The sequence below is a fragment of the Euprymna scolopes genome, chromosome 4 (assembly GCF_053919585.1).
Source record: "Euprymna scolopes isolate OS-2025 chromosome 4, ASM5391958v1, whole genome shotgun sequence".
NCBI classification, from domain to species: domain Eukaryota; kingdom Metazoa; phylum Mollusca; class Cephalopoda; order Sepiida; family Sepiolidae; genus Euprymna; species Euprymna scolopes.
Window position 1 is genome coordinate 92934711 of NC_136485.1, and position 14284 is coordinate 92948994.

General features: G+C 31.2%; 1 protein-coding gene across 1 annotated transcript in view; it reads right to left on the reverse strand.

Annotated features, from left to right (window-relative positions):
- Window positions 1-1327: 1327 nt before the first annotated feature.
- Window positions 1328-14284, reverse strand: part of LOC145268858 (DNA ligase 3-like) — a 362228-nt gene continuing 349271 nt past the window's right edge. Inside the window, 2 exon segments of the mRNA XM_080124552.1 lie at window positions 1328-1508; window positions 13522-13696. Of these exon segments, the coding sequence (XP_079980678.1) occupies window positions 13583-13696 (114 nt within the window). The 3' untranslated portion in view covers window positions 1328-1508; window positions 13522-13582.

Consider the following 14284-nt stretch of genomic DNA (forward strand, 5'->3'; position numbering starts at 1 on the left):
GGAGGCTATTCAATAAGGGTTAATGAGTGTACAATAATCATTAGGAAAATATCGTAATCGTTAGTAGTAGAAATTCGGTAAATTGGATTACTTAAGGGGAATGACTCCTCAAGAAACGGGTTCTTCTTGTTGTGTGAAAGAAAGGAAGATGACACTTCATAACAGTGTTTCTTTTTGTTATCATTCAATTCATGAGGCACTAATTCATCAAGTTTTTTTGCCTTACCAATCTTTCTCAGGTGGTTTGAAATTGTATACGTTACGTCTAATTCAGAAGCAAGTTCTCAAATAGTTGTGCATGGATTGGCTTCAACTAAGGCTCTTAATTGATCATTGTCAACCACTACACTCATCATTTTCAAGACTCGTCGCTGCCACAAAATTTCTTAAACCACCATTGTGCTCTGTGGTTCCTGAGCCAAATGTGTTGTTGATATCGCGAGCTAGTTCAGTAGCTTTTCAGCTTAGCTTGACTTGAAATAAGAAAATTGTGCAAACTTGCTTTTTTCCCCAATCACATTCAATATTCAACATTCTGAAAAGAAGACAAATTGGATAGAGCAAAAAAAAAACACTCTTTAAAATGATATACAAAGTAAAGGTATTATAATGAAAACTTATTTGAAATCAAAATCAAATATTTAATATGAATGACACAAAAAACAAATGGGGATTATTTTATAATGGAATTCACCATAAAGCTCATCAATTATTTGCTATATTAACAAGAACACCATATGATGCCTCCGTGCAGTCTCGAAAAACAAAGGATACCCCCTGTAAGAGTAGCTGCATGTGTAATTGTGAGACAATTGTGAACAACTCCTGAATCGGTAGTTTGAGTTGAGTGGCAAGGAAAAGTCCAGGATGACTGGAAACAATGCTGAGATAAGCGGAGAGCAAATACAGTCCTGGAAGTCCTAAATGGGTGACCATTTAGGACTGACCAGGTTCAACGTTGCTCAACTTTGGTGATCCAGTGGGAACCGGTGTGTCAACACGATTATACCGTACATAGACAGCAACATAGTGTTTTGTATAATAGTTAATATTGAAGCATAAGATTTTCTTGGAGTGTTAAACAAATGTACATTTTATTAGAACATTAGAAAAACAATCATTTTGCCATCTATTATTTTATTCATAATTTTTGATGATTTTTAGCTATTGCTGCCGTAAATGTTTGAGATATCTTCCATATATTTCATCCACCACATGTGTCCCACCTAAAAATGACAAAAACATTTTTCAAAGCAATTACTGTAGTGTAGTATCAAATGGTCATCAATTTTACTAAAAGTTTTTTTAAAAAAAAGTGACAAAACTGTTCATTTGTATCACATTTTTAATAGAAATTTCCTTTGACAAAAAGTTTTAAAAAATAAAAGCTGGCAAAAACCACATATTTTTAACTTGTTAAAATTCAAAAATATTAGATTTTATAATCCATGTTTTATAGAAAGACGAGATAGTTTAGAGAAATCGTCACTTTTCCATTTCTTCTAAAGCTGAAATAAAAAGAAAACATTTTAAATAAAACCAAATAAACACATAGTAAACGATAAGATTGTCACCCTAAAAAAACAAACAAATAAACACATAGTAAACGATAAGATTGTCACCCTAAAAAAACAAACAAATAAACACATAGTAAGCGATAAGATTGTCACCCTAAAAAAACAAACAAATAAACACATAGTAAACGATAAGATTGTCACCCTAAAAAAACAAACAAATAAACACATAGTAAACGATAAGATTGTCACCCTAAAAAAACAAACAAATAAACACATAGTAAACGATAAGATTGTCACCCTAAAAAAAACAAAACAATACAACTTTATTTTAAAACTTTTATTTAAAAAATCAATTTGGGTAACTTGATTATGTAATAGAGCTAACATCTATTCAATGTAGCTGCCTTTAGCCTCAATCACCGCCTAGGTACAGGTTTGGCGGGAGCTTGGTAAATACTCACCAGATGGTGGCGATCAGGCTGGCTTTGGTGTTGTGGGAGGTCATGTTGGTGATGTTCTCAATATATAACCAAACACAGTAGTCCAGCAGGAGGGTGGTGGCTAGCGAGAGAAGAGTACAAACTCATAGCCTGGGTCTCTTTGGATTCGTGGGCCAGTGCCGAGTTCTGCTGCCACACCCAGGGTTTGCCAGTGGCCACCTGATTGCACCAGGGGATCACCACACTCTTCAGCACATCCAGATACACTTTGGTGTTGACTTTCAAGCTGACTTCGAAGATGTGAGGTGGCATGATATGTCCCTCACTTGAAACCACACCAAAGACCATAACCGTGACTGGAAACTTCATTGAGCTGTGCCCTCAAGCACTGAATTGTCCGGATTTGCATTTTGAGGGTGCTGGCAATGGTCCTGTTGTCATAACTTGGATCAATAGAGAGCACAAGTTGTACAACAGTGCATCTCCAATCATTGTGTCACTTTTAGACATGATAGAAGGCTCCTATCACTCGAGATTTGTACACAACTGGTGCAACAAAAAAAAAGAAAACTAGTTTTCATCAAATGGAAATGGAATCATGTCGTCTTTTCTCAGGACAACAATTTTATCATTCCACTCTGTATATGAAATTATTTTTCATTTAAGACAATCAAAATAAATCAATTTTTTTTAACTAGAGTAAATTTTAAACAAGGACTAAAATTAATTGACTGAATATAATATATTTTATTCAAATACTTATTCAAAAAAATGTAAATATTAAAAATGGTAGGAACTAATATAAATGTCTTAGATAATAAGAACATTTCACTAAATACAAAAAATATACTAATTTAAATGGCCATTTAAAATATAAGCTCACAAAATCTCTCTGTGGGTTTAGTAAACATAATGGTCAATTTTGTATCATTTTCATGTTTTTCTTGGCCTTCCGCAGTGAACCTGCTACCTCACTTGTTCTTCATCTACTAACCTTCAAGAATTCTCATCCATTCTGTCAACGTGTTAACACCATCATGGTTTACTTTTCTGCATATACTATATGCTATACTACTCAGATCGAAGCTTCCTCAGATTCTATCAGAACTAAACCCATCTTTAAGACTCACATCCATCATATCATTATATATAGTTGTAGTGCTTTGTTAGTAATGATTAAGTTTACTGAACTCTGTTCACTGCTAATTTGTACAATCACACTAGCATCTGTTCAACCCTGTGTATTAATAGTCTTCGCAGGAGGAGGCTTGCCAATTGGACAAATAAGTAAGGGCAAATAAGTGTGAACATCCTGAAAGCTTAGTAGAAAGAAAAAAAATAAAATAAAATAAAACAATTATTTTAGAGGGTTGGATTAGTTTCAGATATAAATTTAATATAAAATAATTCACTGTTTCCAGGTCATTATAGTAGTTTAGGGCAGTTAATCAATTTATTTTTCTATGAGAGACAAATCCTGTGCATTTTTGTTTTGTTTTTTTATGAGCTACAAGTTTTTTTTTTTTTTTTAAGATAGTTATACATGTTTTTCAAACAGTGTGTACAATGGGTGGATTACCACTGGGACTTAGAGTTAGTAATAGGATTATAGAAGAGTTTTATTTTGACGTAGGTACCATTTGGACTTAGTGATAGGATAAAAAAAAAAAGAGTTTTCAGAGTGGTGCTTGTCACTTCGATTTAAAGTTAATAGTATGACAAGTTCAAGGGAGGTACTTAAACGTAGATTTAGTCGTAGTGAAATTTTCCTTATATATATACTAACATTTCAAACTGAAAAAATATGAAAAAATTTGGAATACTAACTACTCTAAAATGCAGGAATGGCTGCAAAATGGGTGAAAACTGATCCCCCTCTACTTTAAATCAAAATTATTTTAGATGTCATTTTTTTTCTAAGTTTTCTTAGGTATTCATATATAATCATCTAAATAGTAGAATATTATTATTTTTTTCAAATTGGCAGCTAGAAAGTCATTTATTACTACAATCTAAAGGTCATGTATTATCATAATCAAAGTTTGAAAACCAATATTTCTTGAAGAAATCACTATCTTATGAATGAATGACAAACCATATTAATTTTAAACCAAAAAGTGTTTATTTCTATTTTTATTTTATCAAAACAAACTCATCAATTTCAAAGTAAATGACCGACAGTAGATGGTGCTGCTACAGCTTATAACTGAGCCATCAAATTAAATATTTTATTTTTGCTGAAAAAAGAAAAACCACTTTATACATGTTGCTATCAAAAGACAATCAAGACAGAATTATCATTTAATGCATTAAAATAATAAAAAACATTGATTGATTTAGTTAGAGTATGAAAAATATTTAGAAAAAATGTTCAATACATATTTTTAAGACAAAATACAAAAAAAAAAAAACCCAACAAATGGACCAAAATACAAAGAAACAAAAAAAAAACAAATGATCCAGTTTATTCCATACCCTAACAATCAGTGAGATTGATGTTTTTTCTGATTGTTTTCCAAATTTCATGATACAATTCCTCATAGGAGATTTGTACCAAGCTTCTAAACACCGCAGTAGCAAAAAAAAAAAAAAAAAATTGGATGCAAAATGGCTATTTCATAGTGTCAACATTTTTATCGTTACTTTTCTAAAACATCTTCAACTGCATCATGTAAAAGGACGTTCACTTGTGAACAGAATGGTATTTTGAGGATTTAAATTGTTTGCATTTTTAAAATATGACTATTTTAATAGAACTACCTTGAAATTTGACAAAGTAGGACAAAAGAATTGAATTGCACTGGACTCCTTTTACACAAACTGAGTTTTTGAGATTTCCAACACTAAAACCACTGATCATCACTTTGGTCTCAGTAATATTACCTCTCAGACATTACCTTTCATATCACTCTTTAACTTAACAAGACCGACTGTTTTACAGGCAAGTATGAAAGCATTGACATATGAAACTGTGGACGATGTGTCTACGATACAAATGAAAAGCAAGACTTAGAATCCCTACTTTAACATTAAATTGTGTTGCTAATTCAAACAACTTTGAGCGTTTTTGTACATTGTTTGAGCAACTTTCACCAATCTTGATAATTCATCTGTTACAAGAAATAGATATTTATTTGATGAAATCCATTATGAATGTCCTTTAATTCTTACACTATAGTGGTGTTATGTAGCCTTGATCAGTTTAACTTCTAATGGGGAAGCAAACCATGATTTTAATTTGACAAAAAATTGGCAAGATGAAAACCACTTTTTCACTTATCTTGTGAAAGAAGACTGTGCTCTGGTGACCTGTGATGAAAGTTGGATCTCCTGCTATGACCCAGAGATCAAGAGACAGCATTCCCCCTGGAAGGATGCTGGCTCTCTCAGACCTAAGAAGACTAGACAGAGCAAATCTACCTAAAAGCTTATCTTTTTTTGACAGCACAGGCATGATTTACATACACTTGCATACACTGGGCTTCTGCTGGCCAGTAAACAAGGAATACTATATGAAGGTTTTAAGGGAGTTCAAGAAGAGATTGCATAGGAAGAGGCCAGCACTCTTCATATCATGTCAGCGGCATTTCCACCAGGACAATGAACCAATCCACAACTCCATCCTTGTTATGGACAAACCAACATGGGCATCAAGACACTCTCTTTAAAGTCCAGACCTTGCTTCCTGTGAATTTTGGTTATTCTCTAAGCTCAAGGAAAACATTAGAGGCTATGATTAAAAGACAATCGAGGAAATGAAAGAGGTTGTGACAAAGGTCATTGACATGCTTCCAGAACAATTCCATATGGTCTTCAAAAAGTTGTTGCTAGAGGAGATTACTTTGTACTATCAATAAAAGTTTCATGTGTGTGCTATCAATACAAGTTTCATGTGTGTTTTATTAATAAAAGTTTCATGTGTCTACTATCAATAAAAGTTTCATTTGTGTGTTATGAATAAAAGTTTCATGTGTGTACTATCAATAAAGGTTTCATGTGTGTGCTATCAATACAAGTTTCATGTGTGTGCTATCAATACAAGTTTCATGTGTGTGCTATCAATACAAGTTTCATGTGTGTACTATCAATCAAAGTTTCATGTGTGTGCTATCAATAAAAGTTTCATGTGTGTGCTATCAATAAAAGTTTCATGTGTGTACTATCAATAAAAGTTTCATGTGTGTGCTATCAATAAAAGTTTCATGTGTGTGTTATCAATAAAAGTTTCATGTGTGTACTATCAATAAAAGTTTCATGGGCGCTATCAATAAAAGTTTCATGTGTGTGCTATCAATAAAAGTTTCATGTGTGTGCTATCAATAAAAGTTTCATGTGTGTGCTATCAATAAAAGTTTCATGTGTGTGCTATCAATAAAAGTTTCATGTGTGTGCTATCAATAAAAGTTTCATGTGTGTGTTATCAATAAAAGTTTCATGTGTGTACTATCAATAACAGTTTCATGTGTGTGCTATCAATAAAAGTTTCATGGGTGTGCTATCAATAAAAGTTTCATGGGTGTGCTATCAATAAAAGTTTCATGTGTGTGTTATCAATAAAAGTTTCATGTACTATCAATAAAAGTTTTAAGTGTGTGTTATCAATAAAAGTTTCATGTGTGTACTATCAATAAAAGTTTCATGTGTGTGTTATCAATAAAAGTTTAATGCGTGTGCTATCAATAAAAGTTTCATGTGTGTACTATCAATCAAAGTTTCATGTGTGTGCTTTCAATAAAAGTTTCATGTGTGTGCTATCAATAAGTTTCATGTGTGTACTATCAATAAGTTTCATGTGTGTACTATCAATAAAAGTTTCATGTGTGTGCTATCAGTAAAAGTTTCATGTGTGTACTATCAATAAAAGTTTCATGTGTGTGTTATCAATAAAAGTTTCATGTGTGTTTTATCAATAAAAGTTTCATGTGTGTGCTATCAATAAATGTTTCATGTGTGTACTATCAATAAACGTTTCATGTGTGTACTATCAATAAAAGTTTCATGTGTGTGCTATCAATAAAAGTTTCATGTGTGTGCTATCAATAAAAGTTTCATGTGTGTGCTATCAATAAATGTTTCATATGTGTGCTATCAACAAAAGTTACATGTGTGTACTATCAATAAGTTTCATGTGTGTGCTATCAATAAAAGTTTCATGTGTGTGCTATCAATAAAAGTTTCATGTGTGTGCTATCAATACAAGTTTCATGTGTGTACTATCAATAAAAGTTTCATGTGTGTTTTATCAATAAAAGTTTCATGTGTGTGCTATCAATAAAAGTTTCATGTGTGTGCTATCAATAAAAGTTTCATGTGTGTGCTATCAATAAAAGTTTCATGTGTGTGCTATCAATAAAAGTTTCATGTGTGTGCTATCAATAAAAGTTTCATGTGTGTTTTATTAATAAAAGTTTCATGTGTCTACTATCAATAAAAGTTTCATTTGTGTGTTATGAATAAAAGTTTCATGTGTGTACTATCAATAAAAGTTTCATGTGTGTACTATCAATAAAAGTTTCATGTGTGTGCTATCAATAAAAGTTTCATGTGTGTACTATCAATAAAAGTTTCATGTGTGTACTATCAATAAAAGTTTCATGTGTTTTTTATCAATAAAAGTTTCATGTGTGTGCTATCAATGTTTCATGTGTGTACTATCAATAAACGTTTCATGTGTGTACTATCAATAAAAGTTTCATGTGTGTGCTATCAATAAAAGTTTCATGTGTGTGCTATCAATAAAAGTTTCATATGTGTGCTATCAATAAAAGTTTCATGTGTGTGCTATCAATAAAAGTTTCATGTGTGTGCTATCAATAAAAGTTTCATGTGTGTGCTATCAATAAAAGTTTCATGTGTGTGTTATCAATAAAAGTTTCATGTGTGTGCTATCAATAAGTTTAATGTGTGTACTATCAATAAAAGTTTCATGTACTATCAATAAAAGTTTCATGTGTGTGCTACCAATACAAGTTTCATGTGTGTGCTATCAATAAAAGTTTCATGTGTGTGCTATCAATAAAAGTTTCATGTGTGTGCTATCAATAAAAGTTTTATGTGTGTGCTATCAATAAAAGTTTCATGTGTGTGCTATCAATAAAAGTTTCATGTGTGTGCTATCAATAAAAGTTTCATGTGTGCTATCAATAAAAGTTTCATGTGTGTGCTATCAATAAAAGTTTCATGTGTGTACTATCAATAAAAGTTTCATGTGTGTGCTATCAATAAAAGTTTCATGTGTGTGTTATCAATAAAAGTTTCATGTGTGTGTTATCAATAAATGTTTCATGTACTATCAATAAAAGTTTTAAGTGTGTGCTATCAATAAAAGTTTCATGTGTGTACTATCAATAAAAGTTTCATGTGTGTGCTATCAATAAAAGTTTCATGTGTGTGTGTTATCAATAAATGTTTCATGTACTATCAACAAAAGTTTCAAGTGTGTGCTATCAATAAAAGTTTCATGTGTGTACTATCAATAAAAGTTTCATGTGTGTGCTATCAATAAAAGTTTCATGTGTGTACTATCAATAAAAGTTTCATGTGTGTACTATCAATAAAAGTTTCATGTGTGTACTATCAATAAAAGTTTCATGTGTGTGTTATCAATAAAAGTTTCATGTGTGTGCTATCAATAAAAGTTTCATGTTTGTACTATCAATAAAAGTTTCATGTGTGTGCTATCAGTAAAAGTTTCATGTGTGTACTATCAATAAAAGTTTCATGTGTGTGCTATCAATAAAAGTTTCATGTGTGTGTGTTATCAATAAATGTTTCATGTACTATCAACAAAAGTTTCATGTGTGTGCTATCAATAAAAGTTTCATGTGTGTACTATCAATAAAAGTTTCATGTGTGTGTTATCAATAAAAGTTTCATGTGTGTGCTATCAATAAAAGTTTCATGTTTGTACTATCAATAAAAGTTTCATGTTTGTACTATCAATAAAAGTTTCATGTATGTACTATCAATAAAAGTTTTATGTGTGTGCTATCAATAAAAGTTTCATGTGTGTGCTATCAATAAAAGTTTCATGTGTGTGCTATCAATAAAAGTTTCATGTACTATCAATAAAGTTTGGAAACTTGTTAAGGGCATGAACACTACAAATTTTTAGTGTGTCACATTTCTAAAATGTACTTCAAACAGAAAGCGGTGCACTTCTTCAAAGCCTCATTCACTACATAAGTTTCTATCTCAATTCATTCAATCTTTTGAGTTAATATAAATAAATTTACTTTTAGAATAACCCTCATACATATGATGATTGCTTCTTCTTGTGTCAAAGTCAGTTATTCCTTGCTTATCTACTTGTGAATTAACTGCAGATAAATGATGCCAAATTGAAGTAATCTTTTTCAGTGAAGAGTCAGCAAGAGCACTTAAAATGATTACTTCTGATTGCATACCATGAAGTCTATAAACTAATTATTCTGATTTTGAAACAAATGTAGTCATTTGTATGTTGATGTCGCTTCGGTTTTTAACGATAATTTGAGGGTTATCAAACTGACTCCTCTAGAGAAGGAAGATAATAGTAAATAAAAACAGAATGCTAATAATATACATTGTGGATGCCTTCTGGTGCTATTCATGCTATTCAACTCTTAGCAATAAATTGAAGGCATTTAAACTGGTGAATGGACAGTCATTAGACTCGATAATTGATTCCTATTCATAAACAAAACTAAGTATTATAGTGGTATTTAAATATAGCTTTATTGAGAGTAGGTATTTACCTGCCTCCCCACCAAAGGAGAGCTTAATCTGGGGTGTAGCCATTGAATGCCTAAAGAGCATTCATGGCCGGTATTCACTATTCCCCTCAAAGAAAAAAAATTGAGTAGATATGAATTAATCTCAGAAATAAATCGAAGAAAATTTTTCATATAGATTTTGGATTTCTGTAAAAGATGGAAATTTCCATAGTCGACCAAAACTTATGTATTTTGGGACCAGTCCAATTTTCAATTTTGTAAATCCTCTATCTGGCCCAAAATATACCCCTATTTTCTGAGATGCAACCATAAATCATACTCTACATAAATCCTCGATGTAACTTTCACAATACCAGAATACCAGGAATCCTGATAAGCAACCACTATATATATTCACCAGTTGATGATAACTTTTGTCATTTCTATTCTGTTGTTTTACTGAAAATTCAACTGTAAACAAAGAAATAAAATGGTAATTTTTTTACCGTGTTTCCATTAAAATGATTACCTATGTAGGTATTAGAGTATGCTGAAAACGAATAGCACATTAAAATTATCTGCAAATAAGTAGTTTTCTGGATATTAAACAATGTCATTTCTTATGTTATTGCTGGTGGCCATCTTGGTACGCATGAGCGCGCAAACGTAACCCCGAGAAACTATGCGCAAACGCGCATACCAAGATGGCCACCAGCAATAACATAAGAAATGGAATTGCTTAATATCCGGAAAATTACTTATTTGCGGAAAATTTAAATGCCATATTCGTTTTCAGCATACCCGAAAACTTTAAAGGGTAGTCATTGTAAAAAAAAACGTTAAGGTGGAAACAAGGTAAAAATTTACAAAATGCATCACAATGAAATTCTTTATCGAACTGCCTAATTATTATTGTTATTATTATTATTTAGATATCCTCAGTAAAAAAAAAGAAACGGTTTGTTTTACAGATTCAAAAAAATGGTCTTGACAATGAGTTAAAAATAAATTCAAGTTTCATGATATGTTTTATTTAATTGTTAGGTTAGGTTGTACAGAATAGTTAACAAAACACCCTTCCTTCCCCATGTTAAGAATGGGTTTCTAAATAATAACATTATTATTTTAGCATGGTAGCATAAGTGCCCAAGTACCTTTTATTCGTTATATAGTTGGTTTTTTTTCTGTTTTTTTTTTTACCACTAAAAAGCACAGTTCTACTTTAAATACAACTAAGAAGTTATAATGATAACAAAAACACATGTACTTAGTACATTTTGTTGTTTTTAACGCTTTTAGTACATGTGTACTAGAAGTGTTATAAACAACAAATTGTTGTATTGTTTGGAAATCAAATTTGAAAAACTTGAAAATAATTTTTTTTAAATTGATAAACTCAGAATAAAAAATGAAATCTTTTTTCTACTTTCGTTTTGAAAGCAGAAAAAACAGTTTTCTATTTTTAAGAGAATACAAACTCGTTAATACGCTGACTAGCTCAGCACTGGTTAGTGCATTAGCGCATAGCGAGCCGTTTTCCCTTTAAGCAGATTTGAATTTCTATAAAAGATAACATTTTAAAGAAATTTCCAGATAATTAATAATTATCAAATACGTACATATACATGAAAATGGATGATATATACCGATTTATCTATCAATTTTTGAAATATTCTTTGTCAACTTTGCTCGGTCGTAACTTTGCTTCATTTAGTCGTAAAAATATAAATTCAAACATAACATATGAAATGTAAACATTGAAAAAACAGTGTCCCTTTTTGCTGTCGTCATTTTTTATTGTTTTTTCATTTTTAACTTGAAGCATAAAAACATTGAATACATAAAAGAAAAATAAATTAAATCATTGGAATGCTTATTCTATTCTCTTTCCAGCAATGTAATTCTTTTAATAATTGACCCACAAATAAAAAAGATATAACTTATTGAAGCACATTAGGTATGTAATATTGCCGATGTCCACAAAAATACAGCATATGCTTGTAATGCTAATTTGAACCCAATTACAAAGTAATCTTTGACTCCATTTGCTAGAATGTTACCCCTGGAACAGCATCAATTAACATAAGAATCAAGAGAAATGCCAAATGTGGTCATAACAGTGAGGCATCAGAGAGTATTATAATGATCAGAAGTCATGAATGTTGCATACCGCTAGTTAATTGCCTTTTCTTTATTTCTCAGACAGGGCTATATATATATATATATATATATATTATGCATAGATCATCGTATAACGATTAGATCACTGTGACTGACGTAAAGAACATTTAAAATTAAAATGTTTAAATTCAACGTTATTTCTCGCGGTTAATGGTAGCCGATTGGATACGGTTTTTGTTAATCGAGCCAGAGCTGGCTCATGTTGCCGGGTTCGAATCTGTCAACTAGTGTTAATCGTGACACCCTTCACTGAAGATACCCAAAAAGATGAAACACTAGTGCCTGTAGGTATTTAATTATTATAGTAAAAAATAATTATATATATATATATATATATATATATATATATTAGACAAACCATCCAGACTCAAAAGGTTGTAATATCCTACTAAAACTCTGTAGATCTTTTTTATATTGTATCCCATGTACATTAGATGACATGATCATTTTGTGATTGCATTTGTCAAAACAACAGTGAGGATAATTGTGCACAGCAGATGATGTAACAAAATGATGATGTCATCAAATGAGAGAAAGAGAGGCGAGGGGGGGGGATATACTTGATGACATTTCGCCTATAATACCAGTCATGTATGATCTAGATAAAAGAATGGTTTAGTTGTGTCATCTTTGCAGATCTTTCATAGAAAGACATCACAAAAGTATGATGCCATTTTATTCATCAAAATTCATAGAAGATGATGCCATATAACAGAGGTTCTCAACCAGAGGTAAATTTACTCCTAGGGGGTAAAAAATTATATAGTTGAGGTAGATGAGGTAATTAGTGAAAGTCCTGAGATAAATGAAAACATAAACGATTTGAATATCTTGAAGAAACACTTCACTGGCTAATTTTCAAAAGACATGATTCTAACAGAAAGATGGATAATAAGACCTTTTGCCAATAAACTCTCAGAAATCAAAGATGGCAGCCCAGTAAAAGATGAACTGATTGATCTTCAATCTTCTGCTATTCTTATTATTGAAAAATTTGGAGTTACTTTTTGAATAAAACTCAGATTTCCACTCATTACTCAGTACACACTAAATGACCTTACAAAGAGAAATGGATGACAGCATAAATCTGTCTTTTATATCATCCATTTTTCAATAAATGGATAATATTGGGAAAAGATTTTACATGGTTTTCATTAATTTCTAATGAGCTAAGGTTATTCATGGGTGCATTTAAAGTGATTTTTATGCACTTACATATTCTCTTATCCAGTCAATTGTTAGTAAATTCTGGGACCTCATCCCCAGAAATTGCATATTATAAAATATAAAATTAATAAAAGAGGGAATTCTACATCATGAGGACATAGTTGCTCGTTCAATCCTCAAGCCAGTTATGGTAAATTATATCATTTACTTGGGGGAGGAGGCAGATTTTCTTTATTCTTACTAGTAGTTGATTGAAAAACAACACTGAAACTATGTCAAAGAGTCAGTGTGCAGCTGATTTTCTTTTTATTATATTTAAGCAGTTAAAAAAGTTTCTGGGTGAATTAGATAATCAGACAAAAGTAGAGGTGTGTTCTAATAATAACATGAAACCGAGAAATAGAGCGGAGAGAAAGAAGGTTAACCATATTTTTATTTAAACTATTCTATTTTCTTTACCAGGACTTTAAACAATGCTGGATGCCTCTACTAGTATTCAATATAAGAAACTATTTTTCTCACCTGTCTCAACATTTTAAACCCAAATATATTCAATGCTGACAAAGAAAAGGGATAAATGTCATCATGAAGAGAAAAGATATTTTTTCGTTGAAACCAGTGCTTTTTTCTTGATACATTTCCAAAGCCATTCAAGTGTGACACAAGACACAGAGTCAGAAACAACCATATCGGCTTCCTAGAAAATAAAATAACATCGTATATAATGTCTGTAAAAAATGTGAGCATTTGTTTTCAATATTCAAGAACTGAATCGTTTTCTAGAGCTTTTGCAAAAATTTAAAAAATATTTAGAAAGTCAGAAATTTTAATTCATTTATTAAAATATCTGTAAATTCTGTTATCATTAATTTTTGTACTATCTAAATATGTATAAAATATAAAATAATCCTGATTTCCAAAAACACAACCACCACAATCTCATTTGACTCAAGAATGACTTGTTTGCTATTACATAAAGCATATGTTTAAAAAATATCATAGAAATTTAAATAAAATTAAATTAATAAGTAGGAGTAATGTTATTGATTTCATGTTGGCTTCTAAATAGGTTTTCCTTTGTAATAATAAGTCAACAAAGATCCTAACAAGTGTTCACTAGTATGAGTTGGAATCTAGATGTATCTGAAATTACAGAACACCTGGACAGAGTTCAACAGCCATCTGATCACCCAAATAGCACACACATTCGATAATTTGGCAGTAATGAATCCACGAGAGGGTTGGCTGGTCACTTCTAGGTCCTTCACTCTCCGCATGAGGAGTC